This window comes from Medicago sativa, chromosome 3, assembly GCF_051527215.1.
Source record: "Medicago sativa cultivar Bolivia chromosome 3, Bolivia_mono, whole genome shotgun sequence".
Taxonomy (NCBI): domain Eukaryota; kingdom Viridiplantae; phylum Streptophyta; class Magnoliopsida; order Fabales; family Fabaceae; genus Medicago; species Medicago sativa.
In genome coordinates this window covers 27,358,116-27,375,958 of record NC_140751.1, presented here as the reverse complement: position 1 = coordinate 27,375,958, position 17,843 = coordinate 27,358,116, and the positions used below count along the sequence as shown (strand labels likewise).

The following is a 17,843-nucleotide window of genomic DNA, read 5'->3' as shown; positions in this document are numbered from 1 at the left end:
TTAAGAAGTTGACTGCACGACTTTTAATACGTCTATTTCTAGTATAATGAGTTCCTTAACATGTGCTCTTGAGGGCACAAGTTAACATTTGCCAATAAAATATTGATCTAAACTTTTTCAATTTTCAAATATGATCATTTAAAGATATTAACCGCAAATAATTGAAAGAAGTGGCCCCTACTAAAATAATTATTCACAAAATTATTATTATTGGACACCATATTTGACTATGTCATTGGATGGTTGTTCAATATGTCCCTTGGATTATTCACCAAAAAAATATGTCCCTTGGATTGCTTAAAGGCCTCTCAACGAGTATTTGACTATTGGACACCATATTCACAAACTTTTTTTTTTTTTGAAAGAAGTTTGAAAGACTTATTGAACAATCATCGTTTTAAAATTGTGATTAATTTAGTTGATTAGATGATTAATTAAATCCACGACCAAAATTGTAGTCAATTCAATGAATGAAATAACCACAATTAACGACAAAGGGAATTGTACTCTTCTACTTCAGAAATAATATATTGAAAGGGTACATGGTTGAAACTTCGAAGATGCAGCAGGTTGCAATTTACGTGTGCAACATTTCTTTGTATGTTATTGTCAGATGTAGACAAACAAATATTAACCATTCATGACTCTTTCTTTGCTCCTTACTTGCAATTATTGCTATCCCCCAATCTTCATAGCTCTTAATTTCCTTCAAAATTCGGCTATTAGCTACAAGTTTCTTACTTGCTAATTTTCTCTAACAATATCCGATATAAGATATGGCTGCAATAGGAAGTGCTTTTCTCTCTGCAACTGTTCAGACCTTGGTTGAGAAACTTGCTTCAAAAGAGTTTCTTGATTACATCAAAAACACTAAGCTCAATGTCTCACTCTTGAGGCAGCTTAAAACAACACTGCTCACTCTTCAAGTTGTGCTGGATGATGCTGAAGAGAAGCAGATCAACAATCCTGCTGTCAAACAATGGCTTGATGACCTGAAAGATGCTGTCTTTGATGCTGAGGACCTGCTCAACGAAATCAGTTATGATTCCCTTCGATGCAAGGTGGAGAATACACATGCTCAAAACAAAACTAATCAGGTGTTCAACTTCCTTTCATCTCCTTTTAATAGTTTCTACAGAGAGATCAATTCTCAAATGAAGATTATGTGTGAAAGCTTGCAACTTTTTGCACAACATAAAGATATCCTTGGTTTACAAACTAAAAGTTCTAGAGTTTCTCATAGAACTTCTTCAAGTTCTATGGTTAATGAATCTGTCATGGTTGGTAGAAAAGATGATAAAGAAACAATACTGAACATGTTGCTATCAGAGAACAGCACTAGCAATAATAACTTAGGTGTTGTTGCAATTTTGGGTATGGGAGGTGTCGGTAAAACGGCCCTTTCACAACTTGTCTACAATGATGAAAAAGTTCAAGAGTGCTTTGATCTCAAAGCCTGGGCTTGTGTTTCAGAGGATTTCGATATTTTGAGAGTGACCAAAACTCTCCTTGAATCTGTCACTTCCAAAGCTTCGGAAAGCAATAATCTTGATCTCCTTCGAGTTGAATTAAATAAACACTTGAGGGAGAAACGATTTTTGTTGGTGTTGGATGATCTATGGAATGACAATTATAATGATTGGAGTGAAATAGTCAGTCCCTTCATTCATGGAAAACCTGGAAGCATGGTGATTATAACAACGCGCCAACAAAAAGTTGCAGAGGTGGCACACACATTTCCCATACATAAATTAGACCCTCTATCAGATGAAGATTGTTGGTCTTTGCTCTCAAAGCATGCATTGGGAAGGGATGACTTTCACCATGGAAAAAACAAAATCCTCGAAGAAATTGGAAGGAAAATTGCAAGAAAGTGTGGGGGATTGCCAATAGCTGCTAAAACACTAGGAGGACTTCTACGTTCAAAGGAAGACAAAACAGAGTGGACTTCAATTTTGAACAACAACTTATGGAACTTAACCAATGATAATATTCTTCCTGCTTTACATTTGAGTTATCAATATCTTCCCTCTCATTTGAAAAGATGTTTTGCATATTGTTCAATTTTTCCAAAGGATCAACCACTTGATAGGAAGAAATTGGTTTTGTTATGGATGGCAGAAGGCTTCCTTGATTGTCCTCAAGGGGGAAAAGAGTTTGAGGAATTAGGTGATGATTGTTTTGCTGAATTGTTATCTAGATCGTTAATTCAACAATTAAGCAATGATGCTTGTGGAGAAAAGTTTGTCATGCATGACCTTGTCAATGATTTAGCTACATTCATATCAGGAAAAAGTTGTCGCAGGCTTGAATGTGGTGACATCCCTGAAAATGTTCGTCACTTCTCATATAACCAAGAGTTCTATGACACTTTCAGGAAATTTGAGAAATTACACAACTTCAAATGCTTGCGAAGCTTCCTACCCATTTACCCTAAGTGGCACTCTAGCATATCCTTGAAGATGATTGATGATTTGATACCAACACTCAAAAGGTTGCGTATGTTATCACTATCAAAGTATTCAAACATCACCAAACTACCAGATTCAATTGGAAATTTGCAGCAGTTGCGGTATCTAGATATCTCCTTCACTAAAATCAAAAGCTTGCCCAATACAACATGTAACCTTTACAACTTACAGACCTTGAATTTATCAAGTTGTGGGAGTCTCACTGAATTGCCAGTACATATTGGAAATTTAGTCAATTTACGTCACCTTGATATAAGTGGCACTAGCATAAATGAGTTGCCTGTGGAAATCGGGGGACTAGAAAATCTTCAAACTCTCACCCTTTTTTTAGTGGGTAAGCGCCAAGTAGGGTTAAGTATCAAAGAGCTAGGGAAATTCCCAAACCTACAGGGAAAACTTACCATCAAGAACCTGGATAATGTTGTTGATGCCAGAGAGGCACGCGACGCCAACCTGAAAAGCAAGGAGAAAATTGAGGAGTTAGAGCTGATATGGGGAAAGCCAAGTGAAGAGTCGCAAAAAGTGAAAGTTGTACTCGATATGTTGCAACCATCAATAAATCTGAAGAGCCTGAGTATTTGCTTGTATGATGGGACAAGCTTTCCGAGTTGGTTGGGAAATTCTTCGTTTTCTAACATGGTATTCCTCTGTATCAGTAATTGTGAATATTGTGTGACACTTCCACCCTTAGGGCAGTTACCTTCTCTCAAGGACCTAGAAATATGTGGTATGAAGATGTTGGAGACAATTGGCACAGAGTTCTATTATGTCCAGATTGAAGAAGGCTCCAATTCTTCCTTCCAACCATTTCCATCCCTTGAGCGTATAAAATTCGACAACATGCCAAATTGGAAGGAATGGCTTTCCTTTCAAGGCATAAAATTTGCTTTTCCTCGACTTAGAGTTATGGAGTTACATAGTTGTCCTGAACTAAGGGGACAATTGCCTAGCAACCTTCCTTGCATAGAAGAAATTGAAATAGAATGTTGTTCTCATCTACTGGAAATAGGGCCCACTTTTCATTGGTTGTCGTCAATAAAAAAAATTCAAATCTATGGGCTTTGTGAAAGGACCCAATTGTCATTGCTTGAGAGTGATTCTCCGTGTATGATGCAAGAATTGGTTATTGGTGACTATGTAAAGCTATTAGCTGTGCCAAAATTGATTATGAGAAGCAATTGTCTTACACACTTGAGACTCCATTCTCTTTCTTCTCTCACTGCATTTCCCTCAAGTGGTCTACCCAATTCATTGCAAACTCTTCGTATTACAAGGTGTCGGAATTTATCCTTCCTACCTCATGAAACATGGAGCAATTACACATCACTTGTGAGTATTGATTTACGGAGTAGTTGTGATGCACTTACATCCTTTCCACTTAATGGTTTCCTTGCGCTCCAAACACTTGCAATATATAAGTGTAAGAGTCTGGATTTCATTTATATTTTAGAAAGGTCTTCACCTCGGTCATTGAGCCTCGAATCACTTAGAATCACATCCCATGATTCAATTGAATTATTTGAAGTCAAGCTTAAGATGGACATGCTCACTGCTCTTGAAAAGTTGGATATGAAATGTCAAAAACTGTCATTTTGTGAAGTAGTTTGTCTACCTCCCAAATTACAATCAATTGCGATTACTACCCAAATAACAACACCACCAGTTACGGAATGGGGTCTCCAAGATTTGACCGTTGTTTCATATATTAAAATTGGAAAGGGTGATGATTTAGTTAACACCATGATGAAGGAGTCGTTGCTACCCATCTCCCTTGTGTCTCTATATATCAGGGATCTCGATGAAATGAAATCCTTTGCTGCAAATGGGCTTCGACACCTATCCTCTCTCCAACGTCTCTCTTTTTCTGATTGTCGACAGCTCAAGTCATTACCAGAAGAAAACCTCCCTTGCTCTCTTAAGCAATTGACCATTAGGGCTTGTCCATTGTTAGAAGAAAGGTATAAAAGGAAGGAACATTGGTCCAAAATTGCTCACATCCCTGTTATCAAAATAAACAACAACGTGACAATATGATCGACAAGTTGTGTTCCCATTTTCAGGTACTTTTTTATTTTCCACAAGATATCTCAAAGAGCAATGTTACTTGAACATCCAAAAGCAGCAACTATTTGACAATTAGTATAAAAATACACAATTTATAACCAACAATGTGACTATAAGAGAGAGAAATAAATAACTAAAAAATGAAATAGTACTTATACGATATAAATACATGGTTTTGGACAACTAAAAGGTTGTCAAGATAACATTTCTATATCTCAAAACATTTTCATATCATGTCATTCGGTGTAGGTTCTGTTCCAATAATCAATCTCTATGGATAATTTTTGTTTTGTTTTTTAATTCCCAGAATCAATTGATATAGAACTATATAAGTCATGTTGGAAAACTGGTTTCTTATTAATTTTTGGGCTTTGGTCTATAATATTTGGACATAATCAAATTTTAGTACATTTGTTGAATAAAGCTGTAACTGAGAAATCATAGCAAAAATCAATCTTTTACAGTTATTAGCAGGAATAACTTATTATGTTTTGTAAACCGTAATCAAAGAACATTTCTTACAACAATACAAATTTAACAATCATGTCTTTGGAGCTAATCAAAGAAAAATGTTTATTTCATCTTTTCAGGAGATCAAAGGCCTATGTGGATGATAATCAGCTCACTTGATGAATTCAAGAAAAATGCTTATTTGATAAAACCATGCATTTGTTGAATAATATAGTTGTTATTGGTTCTAAATATTTATATTCCTATAAACATTTGTTGAAGTAATTAAACTTGTGTTCATACACAGCTATGGAAGTAAATGCAATTTCCTCTCTGCAACATATAAAACATAAATAAACAGTTCCATTTCTTCGAAATCATATAGTTGATCCTGTTTGAGATCCAGTTTCATTTCATTTCTCTTCGGGAAAGCGTATATATGTTTCATGAAAGAATGATCTGAATGAATATTTGATCTTCTATATAACTGGTTCTTTCACTGCTAAGGAATCTGCATTCCTCTTCATTGACAAAACCCTTACAAGCTAAACAACTTCCTTGCTGTATATGTCATCTTTTTTCACTGCTAAGGCCAAAACTTGTCTTCTGAGATGGTAAAGTGTCTTAAGTATACAAAACAAATTACCCTTTAATTTTGTTACCTTTGTCGTAAACAATGCCTCCAATTTTTTATTTTTTTAAGTTTGTTCCTTGCTGTATAAGGAATTACCAATTGAAGAAGAAAGTAAATATATATTGTCACGATTCTTCTTGTAAACTTGCAGTATATATTGCTGCATTCTGTATGAGCCGGTCAGACAGAGTAGAATACAGTATGGTTTGCAATACTATTAACATTCACCGTTTGAAATCTTTGGTTCGACTTCTTTGTTTGTTGGTAAATGGAATAAGTTGAAGTAGATCAATAAAAATCCATGTTGTTCTTGTTCTAAACATTGGCAACTTGCTTTTCAACTAGTCTTTGCTGCAACTAGTAATTCCAAGAGTCACAACAATGCAGTTTTTAGTTTGAGACTTCTTCTCTGTTAAATATTCTTGTTGGTTGGTTTATTTACCACAAAAAAAAAAAAAAAATCGACCCTTTAGTAACCTTTCTGATCAACAATGCCTCAAAAATCCTACAATCTTTGCTTCCCAATTGGTAAGTATCTTAAGAAGCTTCAAAACCCTTTGCTTCCTCCCAACCATAATTTACTGTATTAATTTATTGTAAACCTTAGGACTCATAACTCAAACTTTGTATATCCTACTAAATCATGCTTTCATAAAGATCAAACTTCAAATGAAAATATATTATGCTGGCAATGACCAGTATAAACTTTTCATATAAATGGGAAACTTGTTGTTTATATATCACTAGTACTTTTCTTTTATGCCAAAATAAAAGTTTTGTTTACCAAAGTAAGACAGGACTAATAATTTGAAAAATGAAATTATTGTAAAATTTTAGTATTATTGCAAAATTTTAAAGGGTAAGGTGATGAATGCTACCAATAATGCTAACTTCAGCTCTGAACTCTTTTTTCCCTTGACCAATAATACCTTCCAATTTCGTCACAGCCAATTGAGTCTCATCAGGTACTGAGTACCGACCCAAAACACCCTTGACCTAGCTTCATAAAGAAGTTATTCGTTAAAAACTTAATATCTTTATACCAGTTAAATTTTCTGAGAATTTTTCTTCTCAGAGATTCAGGTAAATTTTTCTTTTTCAAGTAGTATCTAGCCCCAACAAAGAGCTGAACCAAAATTACAAGCAATGTTAATATGACAATAACCACAAACTTCTATGGAAGAACATTGCAAGACAGTCCTCGTGAAAATATGACAATAACCACAAACTTCTGTGGAAGAACATTGCAAGACAGTCCTCGTGAACTTAGCTCAGTTGGTGGGGACAATGCATAATATATGCAAGGTCAGGGGTTCAAACCCCGGCCACCAACAAAAAAAGAACATTGCAAGGATTTTGTGGTATTCGTGCTGAAGAATCACCGTTTATCACACCACTATCGAGATTATAGAAAGGAACAACATCATCCCTTCTTGAAACTGCAATTCAAGTTGCATTTATGATTGTATCAGTAGAGAAAATGAATTTCCATAAGAATGACTTCTCATTATAGACTCTCCATGATGAGCAAGCATGTATTCATGAACAATTTATGTATTTTCCTTTTAAAAAATTATGTAATTTCTTTTGAAGGGAAAATCTGGACTTTTGAAGGCTTAATTTGCATTTTTGACTTCAAACTTTTTCAATTGTGCAATTTAAATCCTTCTAATTTTTTGGGGGCATTTGTATCCCTCACATTTCCACCTTTTCTAATTTCAGTCTCCCACTCAATTTTCCCAATTTCATGTTGAGTTGGCAAATTCTTAACTACGTGGCATCACTGTCACGATGCCAACATGAATATTAATAAATTAAAACATTAAAAACCTAAAAAATAATTCAATAAATTTTATTAAATTAAAAATATGAAAAAAAAATGGAGATAAAGAAGAGGACTAGAAATCATATCTGTTTGTCTCTCTATTAAACAAGTATTTAAACTACATTAACTATCTAATGAATAAACAAACAATGTTTTTTTTAAGGATATGATATCCATTAATCATCTACTAAACATAAATTTAAACTATATATTACCCATATAATAAAGAATGAACTGTAAATAATTAAGTGAATGATCCAAATGGTTAATAAACTCAACTAAAGTATAAATTATTCAAGAAAAACTGAGTTTAATTCTTTTGCTTAGATTATATTTATTTACTTTACAATCAAACTCCAGAGATTACTAGTCCCAATAGGAGGATTAACCAAAAAAACCACTAAAAGAATTGTGTCAAAACTCAAAATAACAATTTTACGATTTAATCGGAGGTTGAGTAAAAAATATAATTAGTGTAGCCAAAGAAAATTAAAAATAAAATCTAATTAGAGGTTTGTTAAATTACATACGACTTAGTTGGAGAGACATAATCCTTTTCCTTACATTTGCATATCATACTCGAATTCCCTTCATCATGCGACAGCCGAGAGAGAAAAGTCCTGGTTTGAAGATCCTCTGGATTTGGACTTTTGGAACCGCTGCTAGTACTTTTCTTTTCCTTCCATTCCATCTTCTATTAAATAAAAAAATCTCTATTTTCTCCTAAAAAAACTACTTAATTATTTATTGTTTTCTTGTTGCAGTTCTTATTGCGAATGTGATGAGAACCAGTATAAGAGACTTTCAAAATGTCATGAACGCTGAAGAACAACAACAACAACAAAATCAGCAACAAAATGATAACGTTGTGATTGATGATTCTCGTGTTTCAGAGGAGAGGGTTGTTGTTGAAGACTGATTCAATTTGCATTGAGGATTGATATTTTGATATTTTGATATTTTATTGTGTTTTGATTTTGAGATTGTGTTTAAACTTGTTGAGGATAAATGGGCACGCAACGTGTTTGTTGAAAGTCCTGACTGAAAACTTAACTTGCATGGTGAAAATCATGTTCGTGGCTATTAATTTCTTGTGTGATTTGAATGTTGTACATGGCTCAAAACTTTTTAAATTGATGCGTGAATGTGTTGGTAGTATGAGAGACAATTATCGACTTAATAATACCAAAGTTGTGCAACCGATCCGTGGTTGAGTCTGACATAAGATGTTAAACTTTCATAACGTGAAGAATTAAGGTTCGTATCTTGGTTGAGAGAAATATCCACATTTAATTGAATTTGAATCATGTTTAATTGAATTTGAATATGATTCTTAGTGGAGAGAACCCGAGGAAGGAAATAAAACATTAAAAGTTGTCTATGAAATTATAGCACCAATACTATGTGAAGAAAAATTGAGTAATTATGAGTGTGAAGAAAAATTGATGTTGTAAATACTATCGATTGATGGGACACAACAAGATGACATGAAGGAAAACATGAATCAAACTAGCATTTGCAACTCAGTTACAAAGTAGTTACTAGTGAATTGGTATGGATCGATCTTGATGAAGAACAAATGTCTACTCCTTAACAGCCTTGACACTTACGTCTACGCCTTAATATGCTTGACCTTTGATGAACTATGGACTGGTATAGGTCGATTGTATGAAAAACAAGCGTCTACGCCTTAACATGTTTGACTCTTTGTGGACTATAGACTAGTATAGGGCAACCGAATGAATAACAAACATCTAGGACATAACATGCTTGAAGTTTGGTGGATTGTAATATCCTCACTTTACTAGCTCACAAGATCCAACTCGACATTGGTTTGATTGTTCAAGTCATGTAAACTCACCTTGTTTAGCAAGATCTCATTCGTACTAAAGATAGAAAATTTATATTAGAAAGTGCGCATTGCATTTAAAAAAAAATAAGGAATTTTTTTTAAGATATAATTATTATTTATAGATTCCTTAATGTGTTCTTAAAGCACAAGTTAACACCACCCGCCATTGACCATTATACTATGTGTGCAAATGTACACATTTCACAAGTTTAATCTTTATTTGAGGCATATCACAAATTTAATCATGAATTAACTATGGTTGATTAAATAAATTGTAAACTAATGAATTTATCAATTTAACGGCCGGTCCAATTTTAACATATTGAATAAAAAATAAACTCGATTCAACTTTTGAATAACTTGGCCAGCTTTTATAGTTAAAAAAGGAAGCAAGTACTACACTATCCACTAATGCAGGAAGCACATTGCTTCAGCAAACAAGTAACAAGTGAAGTTTTGGTAACCTAAACAATCAAGCAACTTAAAACAGCAAGACTTATGGTGGAAAAGCCAAACACAGTTATAATTCTTTTTCCTAGAATCACAGTAACTCGTGACAACAGCAACCTATTTGTTCCACTTGTTCAGTTGCTATCTGAAGCAGGCTTCCGTGCCAAAAAGAAGTACATTGGTGTGAAGATCTCCCTCCTGAAAATATAACATAAGTAAGTTGTGTTAGGGAAGATGCGGTTAAAAAAAAAATCACCAGCGTTTTTCAATTTTAGTATTTAGGGTGTGTTTAGCTAATGATTTAAGGTTAATTTAAAAGAGATTTAAAGATCAAGCACCGTCAATGTAAACAACTTTATACATGCATGATACATCTAGTTGGAATATATTATTTCGACATGTCAAACTGATGTTAATGTTTTCATTTGATGTTAATGTAAAACTGATGTACACTGATAGTGTATGCTCCTTGATCTTAACTTATAATTTACTTGACTAGCTTGTAAATTTGTTTGACCAAACTATGGTAAATAAAGATATCTACCTCACTAGCTTTCATCTAATCATTTTCAGTTAATATTTAACTGTTCAATATGTATATAGTTTTTGCCATAGCCTAATTTATTAGCAATTCACTCAAGGCTCAGATGCACCAAGAGTAGAGACCTAACAGTAAAAATATCGCCTTATTCATGAGAATTGTATATTTTGCTAAGAGTATTTTCATTTAAGTTGAAAAGTTATTTCCATGAGACAAATGGGAATTGAGAAACTTACTTTCCACCTTCAACTAGACCCTCTGCAGCCTTCTCAAGGAAATCTTGAACCCTTTGACTCCCCTTCGGAGCAAGTCCAACAAACTCCAGAGCCTTCACCTACAAATGTAAATTCATAACACCAAACAACCATTGAGTTTTGAGCACGATAAGTTACGAATCCGAAAATTCTCAGCTATGTGCATCATCCAAAATGCAAAAACAAAAATGCATGAGACACAATCTAACACCCTATTTCCAACACATTTGATTATCGTTTGAATTTCACGTAGATCTCACTATGGGAATCAGATCCACATTCATTTCACCCAGCAACAAAGTATTACAGAAAGAATGTTTAAAAGTGTGTTGCAAGTAATTCATAATAGGGAAATAATTCTAAGAAATTGTGTAAAGTGAAATATACATTAGCTGTTATGTTCAGAAGCAATACCATATTTCTGGTGAAAAGGCGTCCAACAGCCGTTAGACGGAAGCTGCTAAGTGAGAAGTGACTCTTGTCTAAAGGCAAGTACCAAGGAAGAGGAGAGTCTGATGCTAGATCTTTCTCCCATATGACCTTCACAAACAAAAAGAAAAGAAACTCCCATTTAGCCAATTAGGCTGATCTCTTAAATATTCAAAGAAAATTTGTCAGAAAATAAAATAGCATCTGATATTATCTTGATATTATTCTAGAATATCTTGGTTTATCCCCTAGAGTAAGTTTACAGTCTTAGTGTACCTTAGATTATCTCTTAGGATCAGTTTATAATCTTAGCGTACCTTAGATTATTCACTATTTGTTTAGGATTGAGTCTATGTTTCCCTATAATATTCAAAGTTCTTATTATTTTCTCTCGTCATTTTATCTAATAAAATCCCACAACTTCAACGAAAAAAATAAATATATAATACTCGTGAAAGGTGATAACTCATAAGAAACTGATGTTCACCTCAAAACCTGCTTGCTTTAGAGCTTCAAGACACTTTGTGGTCAATCTAATGTCAGGAAGCCCATCGCCAATCTCAATTTCTGCCTGCAGCAAGGAATTTTTTCATTTAAGTATAATAAAATGAATCAAAAGATAACCTAAAAATTCTTTCTATACCTTCATATCATACCTTGATTTTTTGGTGGTCTTGATTATTGGGATCAAAAGAATCAGTCATGCACCATTCATAAGCAGCAAAACATTGGCCAGGCTTTAACACCCTATAAATCTCTTTGTAGCATCCATACTATGCATAATACAAAAAAAGTTAGTGTCAGATAAATGTGTAGTTATGCCAAGATTTTAAATAGTGGATGCACTTGCACCGCAATATTTAATATTGCGGTCAAGTATGAAGGCCTAATTAAGGCTGTGGAGACATCAAAAACCTGGACCAGCCAGAATCACAGTCTGATCCAAAATAATTGACAACAATACATGGGTGCATGTGTAGATAGAAACCTATAGTATGGAAAAAATAAGAAGTAGGGATGTGAAACTAAATAGAGTTAGAAATATTTCACATACAGCATCTGGTGCATGGCAGGTGGCTTCAATAGCATACACTGCATCAAAGCTATTGTCTTCGAATGGCATCTTCATGAAATCAGCCTGCATTATCAAATAAGATTAACCATGTCAATTATGATTCTTAATCATTATCGTTTTATTATTAGGTTATGATAACATTTTTGTTTATGTTTAATTTGAAATAGCTTTTAAGCCAAAAGCTCTCTCTTCAACAATTCAATTATAAGTGTTGTGAATTCAAACCCTTTGTCAAAACCAACAAGCTCAAAAATGTGGAGCAAATAACAATGGCAACCAACAACCAAACAGTCTAAACAACAATATTCAACCTAGAACAAATCTAGCAACTTATGTGTATAGAAAAACCACAATCAAACCAAAGAACAAAGATAAGAGAGTAGAGGAACAAACACACCAAGATTGTTTACCCAGTTCAGCCCAAATTGACCTACGTCTAGGGGAGAGAGCAGCTCTCCGGTCCACTATGAATGAGTCATTATAAGAGATACAAAGAAATTAGCTTCAGGAGCTCTCCAAAAGCAAACCCTAATTTCTACCCCTTTTTCAAGTCTCTCTCAACACACAAGAAGATCCTAAGAGAAATCAAGAGAAAAAACTTAGGTCCTTCCTTATAATGAGATCTCACAACCCAAGGTGAATATAATGTGTTTCCCAACCCAATAATCTCAACCCTTAGCCTTTAAGTTTCCCAAAAGTTTCCACTTTTGGTCTCCCAAGATTACACAAAAAATGAGAATACGGCTGAAATATGGTGCCTGCTGCAACGTTCTTCCGGGTGCCTCACGAATGACGCAGTGTCAAAATGCCTAAAACCCCTTTTTTCAACCCGTCTCGCAGATGGGACAGAGGCATACCAAAATTCCAGACTTCCAAACTTTGCATTGTGAGATTTTAAGGCAAGGCACACACAACAATAAGCTTTTCTTTAAAAAATAAAAAATAAGCTCATCCAAACAACGTCTAAATAAAATATCCAGGTGTGACATTTATAACTGGAATAGAACAATTTTAAAAATATTGGAACAATATGTGTTGAAATAAAAGACATCCCACTCCTAAAAAACAGAAATCATTGATTTATAAAAGGCCGACCTTGACGAAGTTGCAAGTCTTGTCCACTCCAGATTTGCGATTGAGTGCCTGTTAATCAGCAAAAATCAACCAGTTAGAACAAAGTATTTTAGAAATTTCAAAGTTATGAACTGTAATCATTTCATAAAACATGCAAAATAATTAATAGTCTTTTCATCAATAAGGCTAAATTTATTCTAGAGGGACTATGTGTATAAAATTTATGCCAGAGGATTGTCGTATAAGTACATTTTTCATGCCTAAACACAATGCATCATGGTTGTGTGATAAAAATGGAACATTACAAACAGTAACAGTTCCAGCACCTATAAAGCTTTAAAAACTAAATATGAGAAGGTTAAGAAATTTGTGTCAATGCATTTAATCTCAAAACACATACCTTTCCCCTGGTGATCTGGTACTCATTATTATTCAATCCTGTAACAGATGTCGAGCTGCAAAAATACCCCTTAATGATTTTTGTAAGCAACTAAAGGTAAAACAAACAAGGAAGAGCAAAAGACGAGGAAACATAGAGGATGGATCCAAATTCCCTGTAGTCAGAGAATCACGCTGTCACTTGATGTTCCGACTTGATAAATCAAGTGCGAAATACAAAGTAAGAACGCGAGTCATCTGATCTTGTTAGGACAACAAAACTGGCAACTAGGTGAGTGCTTGAATGCAGTATTATCGTCAATCGCGGATTACAGAAAATAGCAATTTGTTCAAATTACGTTACACTACAGTGTTATAACGCTGACAATATTTTTGTAATAAATAGCATATCGCGGAACAACAATGATTTGTTCAAATTCCACTATGCTATAGCATTGTAGCATCACTATTGGACAGCATTGGATTGACAAGAATTCGTAAGATGGATTTTCAATTTACCTGAATCGAGAAATTTCTCTTAATGGTCCCCCAATACCACAACCAACATCCAAAACCTAAAAACAAATAAAGAAAAAGACTCGTGAATTATTAAGAAAGAACATACTGCAAACAAGATAAATCAGTATGCTATTTTGCTTTATTGAACATGAAAGATGAAAACCTTCTGTCCGGGCTTAAGACCAAGTTGTAAAGCAAGGAAGTGTTCATGTCGCTTGATGCTCTCTCTAAGAGATTCCCCTACCCATCTGCAGCGGAAGAAAAGTATCAGCACAAACAAATTAACACTGAAATTGTGAATATTTATGTCCAAAAATGAATAAAATGGACACCTTGTTGCAAAATGGAAAGATTCCCCCCAGCCAAACTCATAAAAGCTTGTCGCAAGATCATAGTATTTATTAACCTGAAAATATATGAAGATCTTATGATGTTCCTTTTGCAAGTAATCAAATTGAATATAATTAAAACTTAAAACATGGCATTCCCATCTATACAAATCATGTTATACAACATCAGAAAAGGAAGATAGCTTTAATGAGCCAATATTCATTAATTGTTGAAAAATAAACTAGAAACAATAGCCATGATATTGTTTCCATGCCATATCAATTGGAAATTGCTTCCCATATTGAAAAAGAGTGAACATAAATATCATAAAGGCGTGTAATGTAGCATGCATCTGACAAGGACCTAGATTGTCTGCGGTTGAAAAACTGCAAAGCAGCTACGGTCAATAAATCTCCATTGTTAGATGAAGATTGGATTGTTCATATTACGAAAGTACATTCTAAATTTGATTTGGTGAAATAAAAATATAAATCGTTGATCTTCATCCAATAACAGCGTTTTGTTGACTGATGCAGCTGCGTGGTTTTTGCGACCGCACCAAATCCAAATCTGAAAAGGTTACTGCTACAGATTGTATTGTTTTGATAATAGTGCTACACACATAATTAGTTATCAGTAATATAAAGACACTGTTGATATCTGTGTAGCACTGTTATCACTATAATTAGCTAATTATCAGTAATATTTTGGTTGCTAAATGTTGATATCTCTCACCATATCACTATAATTAGCTTTCCTTTCATCCTCTTGACCTCCATAGGATGCATGATACTTCTCATACCTGAAAATCAAATGATCAATACATTTTATCAGGCTTTTAAAACAATAATAAAAAACAATAATTCCATTAACTTATTAAAATTTTTGACATCTTACAACAGCTTACAAAGATGAAATTTCAAAGACACTGTTCAGGTTAACTTAAGGTAAAACTCCCTGCTAATTGAAATTGACCTCACACATTTACAGTCATACAATCTAATTCGTTCGATGTCAATAAAGCATCTCACATGAACAACGTTACAAAACAGGGGTCTGCTTGGATTGGCTTATTTGAGCTTATCACCTAACATGAGTCTTCAGAGACTGTTTCATAGCTTATGACATTTGAGCTTTTTTCAGATTCTCTTCATAGGTTCTCCAAGATATCTTATGAAAATAGTTTATAACATACAAAAATAATTTTATTTTATTTTATCTTTTGCGATAAAAATAGCTTGTGTAAACTTATACATAAGCATTTATCATGATAAACGGTTTGTGCTATTAAATGCAAAAAAGAAATTTATCCAAACAGGGCCCAAGTTTACAATGTGAAGTCAAAATATGGACCCCATATGATCAAGATCGAACGATCCAGATCCACAACAACATAAATGTGTAACATCATAAATATCATCTCAAACAATGTCTAGGATGTCATTTACAACTGACAACAATTTGTTGGTAGGTAAGGTATTATGAGAAGAAGCAAAATCCAATCCAATTTAATATACACCATATTTTGATTCAACTCATTAATCTCTAAATCATTTTTAATAGTTTTTCTAGATCTTCCTATGCCTCTACCGATGTGACTATCTTCATCTGATCTATTCTCCTTACTACAAAATCTAAAACATCTCATATGAACAACTTTACATAACCAAAACGTGGACCCCGTCTGATCAAAATCAAACGGTCCAAATCCGCAACAAAGCAAATGTGTAACATCATAAATATCATCTCCAACAAAATCTAGGTTGTCATTTACAACTGTCAACAATATGATGTTAGGTGAGGTATTATCAGCAGCAAAATCCAAAACTGGACCAGCTCGGTGGTTTTGAATAATAGTGCATTTATTGACCAACATGACATTGTTCAAATCAGAATCTTTCCACGCAGGATGATAAAGACTGGAACCTATTAATTACCACAGGATTATTGCTTCATTTTTTCATTTGTACTTCGTGTATGTTTTGTATAATGGTGGGTATGCCAAAATCACTTGTTGTGATTTTGCAGAAACTACACGGTGTAGCTTTTGAAAAATCATTGTAAATTATCGTGATTATGACATACTCACCATGATACTGAACATAAACTTAAATAAAAATATAAATAACTTATCTCCACTATTATAATTCTAAATAAAATAAAATTTATCCCCAAAGTTCAAAGCTATACACTAATAATCTCCCTTAGATTAGATCCAAGGATACAAAATTTTTTAAGTCAATTCTACAGAAAAGTAATACTAGTAGCTTTTCTATATGCATACTTTTCAATAAAATTTTACAGAAAAGTTGCATATAATTTTCAATCAAAATTTATAAATTCATTGAAAGTTAGTAAAACATTTTACAATAATTTCATTGATCCCAGCATCATAGAGATTCTTGAGTAAAAAAAAAAAAAGCATCAAATAAATTCTTCAATATTTTCATTATCATTTTTCTGAATAAAATTGCATTTTCATGACAAAATATGCAAACATTTTACAGTAAAAAAAAAAATAACAGGTTAGAACAGAAAATCCAAGACATTCAAAATCCAATAACAAAAAATATGAAAAATTCAAAATTGAAGATTAACAACTAGTTAAAGCTGAAACAGTTAAAATAAGCTAAATAGAGTTGAGAAAATTGAAAATATTAAAATTAAAAAACACAATAAAAGTCAAAATTCACAATGTGGACGTAATTTTAGAGAGAGAGACGCACTTATCGACGGCGGAGAGAACTTCAGCTTTTTCAATCTTTCCACCGAGATTCGAAGCCAAATCCATTGGTTGAAAAGGTTTTAAGCAGAACTCAAAAACGACCTCGTTTCGATCTAAATTACACACAAAAGAGAAAAAGGATGAAAAAAAAATGAAATGGGAGAGAAAATGGAATGAAATGTGATAGAGATGGTGAACTCACGTGGATGTAGAGAGAGAGAGAGAGAGAGAGAGAGAGGTTTAGAGGTGTTTTAAAAGAAGAAAAAGGAAAGAGGACAAAGATATGGAGTGAGTGTCATGTGACGATGTATTTTATGTCTGCGATCGGGAAAGTACGCCCCATCAGCACGTTGGTTGGGTTGGCATCGACAATCCAGTTGTTTTTTAACACTAAAAATAATTATGCCAACTAAGCTCAGTTAATAAGTTACTCAAACTAATTCCCTTACAAATAAAAAAAAAAAAATACTCAAACTAATACGACGTTATATAATGTTACACTGTTCAATATTGTTTTACATATTTTTTAAGTTTGATTGTCAAATAAGTTTATATAATATAGAGCATCTTGGTAAATTTTTGCACAAATCCAAAATCATATGTTAATGTTATTGAGACTTACCAAAATTAAGGAGTTATGGATTTTTATTGAACATTATTAATCTTGATGAGTCTCAATAACATACCAAATGATTTTAGATTTGTGTGAAATTTTACATAGATGGACTATATGATATAAAATTATAATCCAACGATCAAATTTAAAAAATAT

General features: G+C 33.4%; 1 protein-coding gene and 1 pseudogene across 2 annotated transcripts; one reads left to right on the top strand and one right to left on the bottom strand.

The window, feature by feature from the left end:
* The first annotated feature begins 661 nt into the window (after positions 1-661).
* Positions 662-5,365, top strand: LOC146936838 (putative disease resistance RPP13-like protein 1 pseudogene; annotated as a pseudogene). Its single transcript, XR_015030732.1, has 2 exons — positions 662-4,531; positions 5,126-5,365. The product of XR_015030732.1 is annotated as a putative disease resistance RPP13-like protein 1 pseudogene (transcript).
* A 4,253-nt stretch (positions 5,366-9,618) lies between these two features.
* On the bottom strand, positions 9,619-17,356 carry SMT1 (sterol methyltransferase 1). Its single transcript, XM_085751429.1, has 14 exons — positions 17,274-17,356; positions 17,073-17,184; positions 15,082-15,148; positions 14,349-14,422; positions 14,180-14,264; positions 14,017-14,072; positions 13,520-13,574; positions 13,141-13,188; positions 12,025-12,108; positions 11,627-11,743; positions 11,458-11,541; positions 10,956-11,081; positions 10,524-10,621; positions 9,619-9,944 (listed from the first exon to the last, which is right to left on the bottom strand). The coding sequence occupies exons 2-14, from the start codon at positions 17,135-17,137 to the stop codon at positions 9,881-9,883; spliced, it is 1,023 nt and encodes a 340-aa protein (XP_085607555.1). The 5' UTR covers positions 17,138-17,184; positions 17,274-17,356; the 3' UTR covers positions 9,619-9,880.
* Positions 17,357-17,843: the final 487 nt, after the last annotated feature.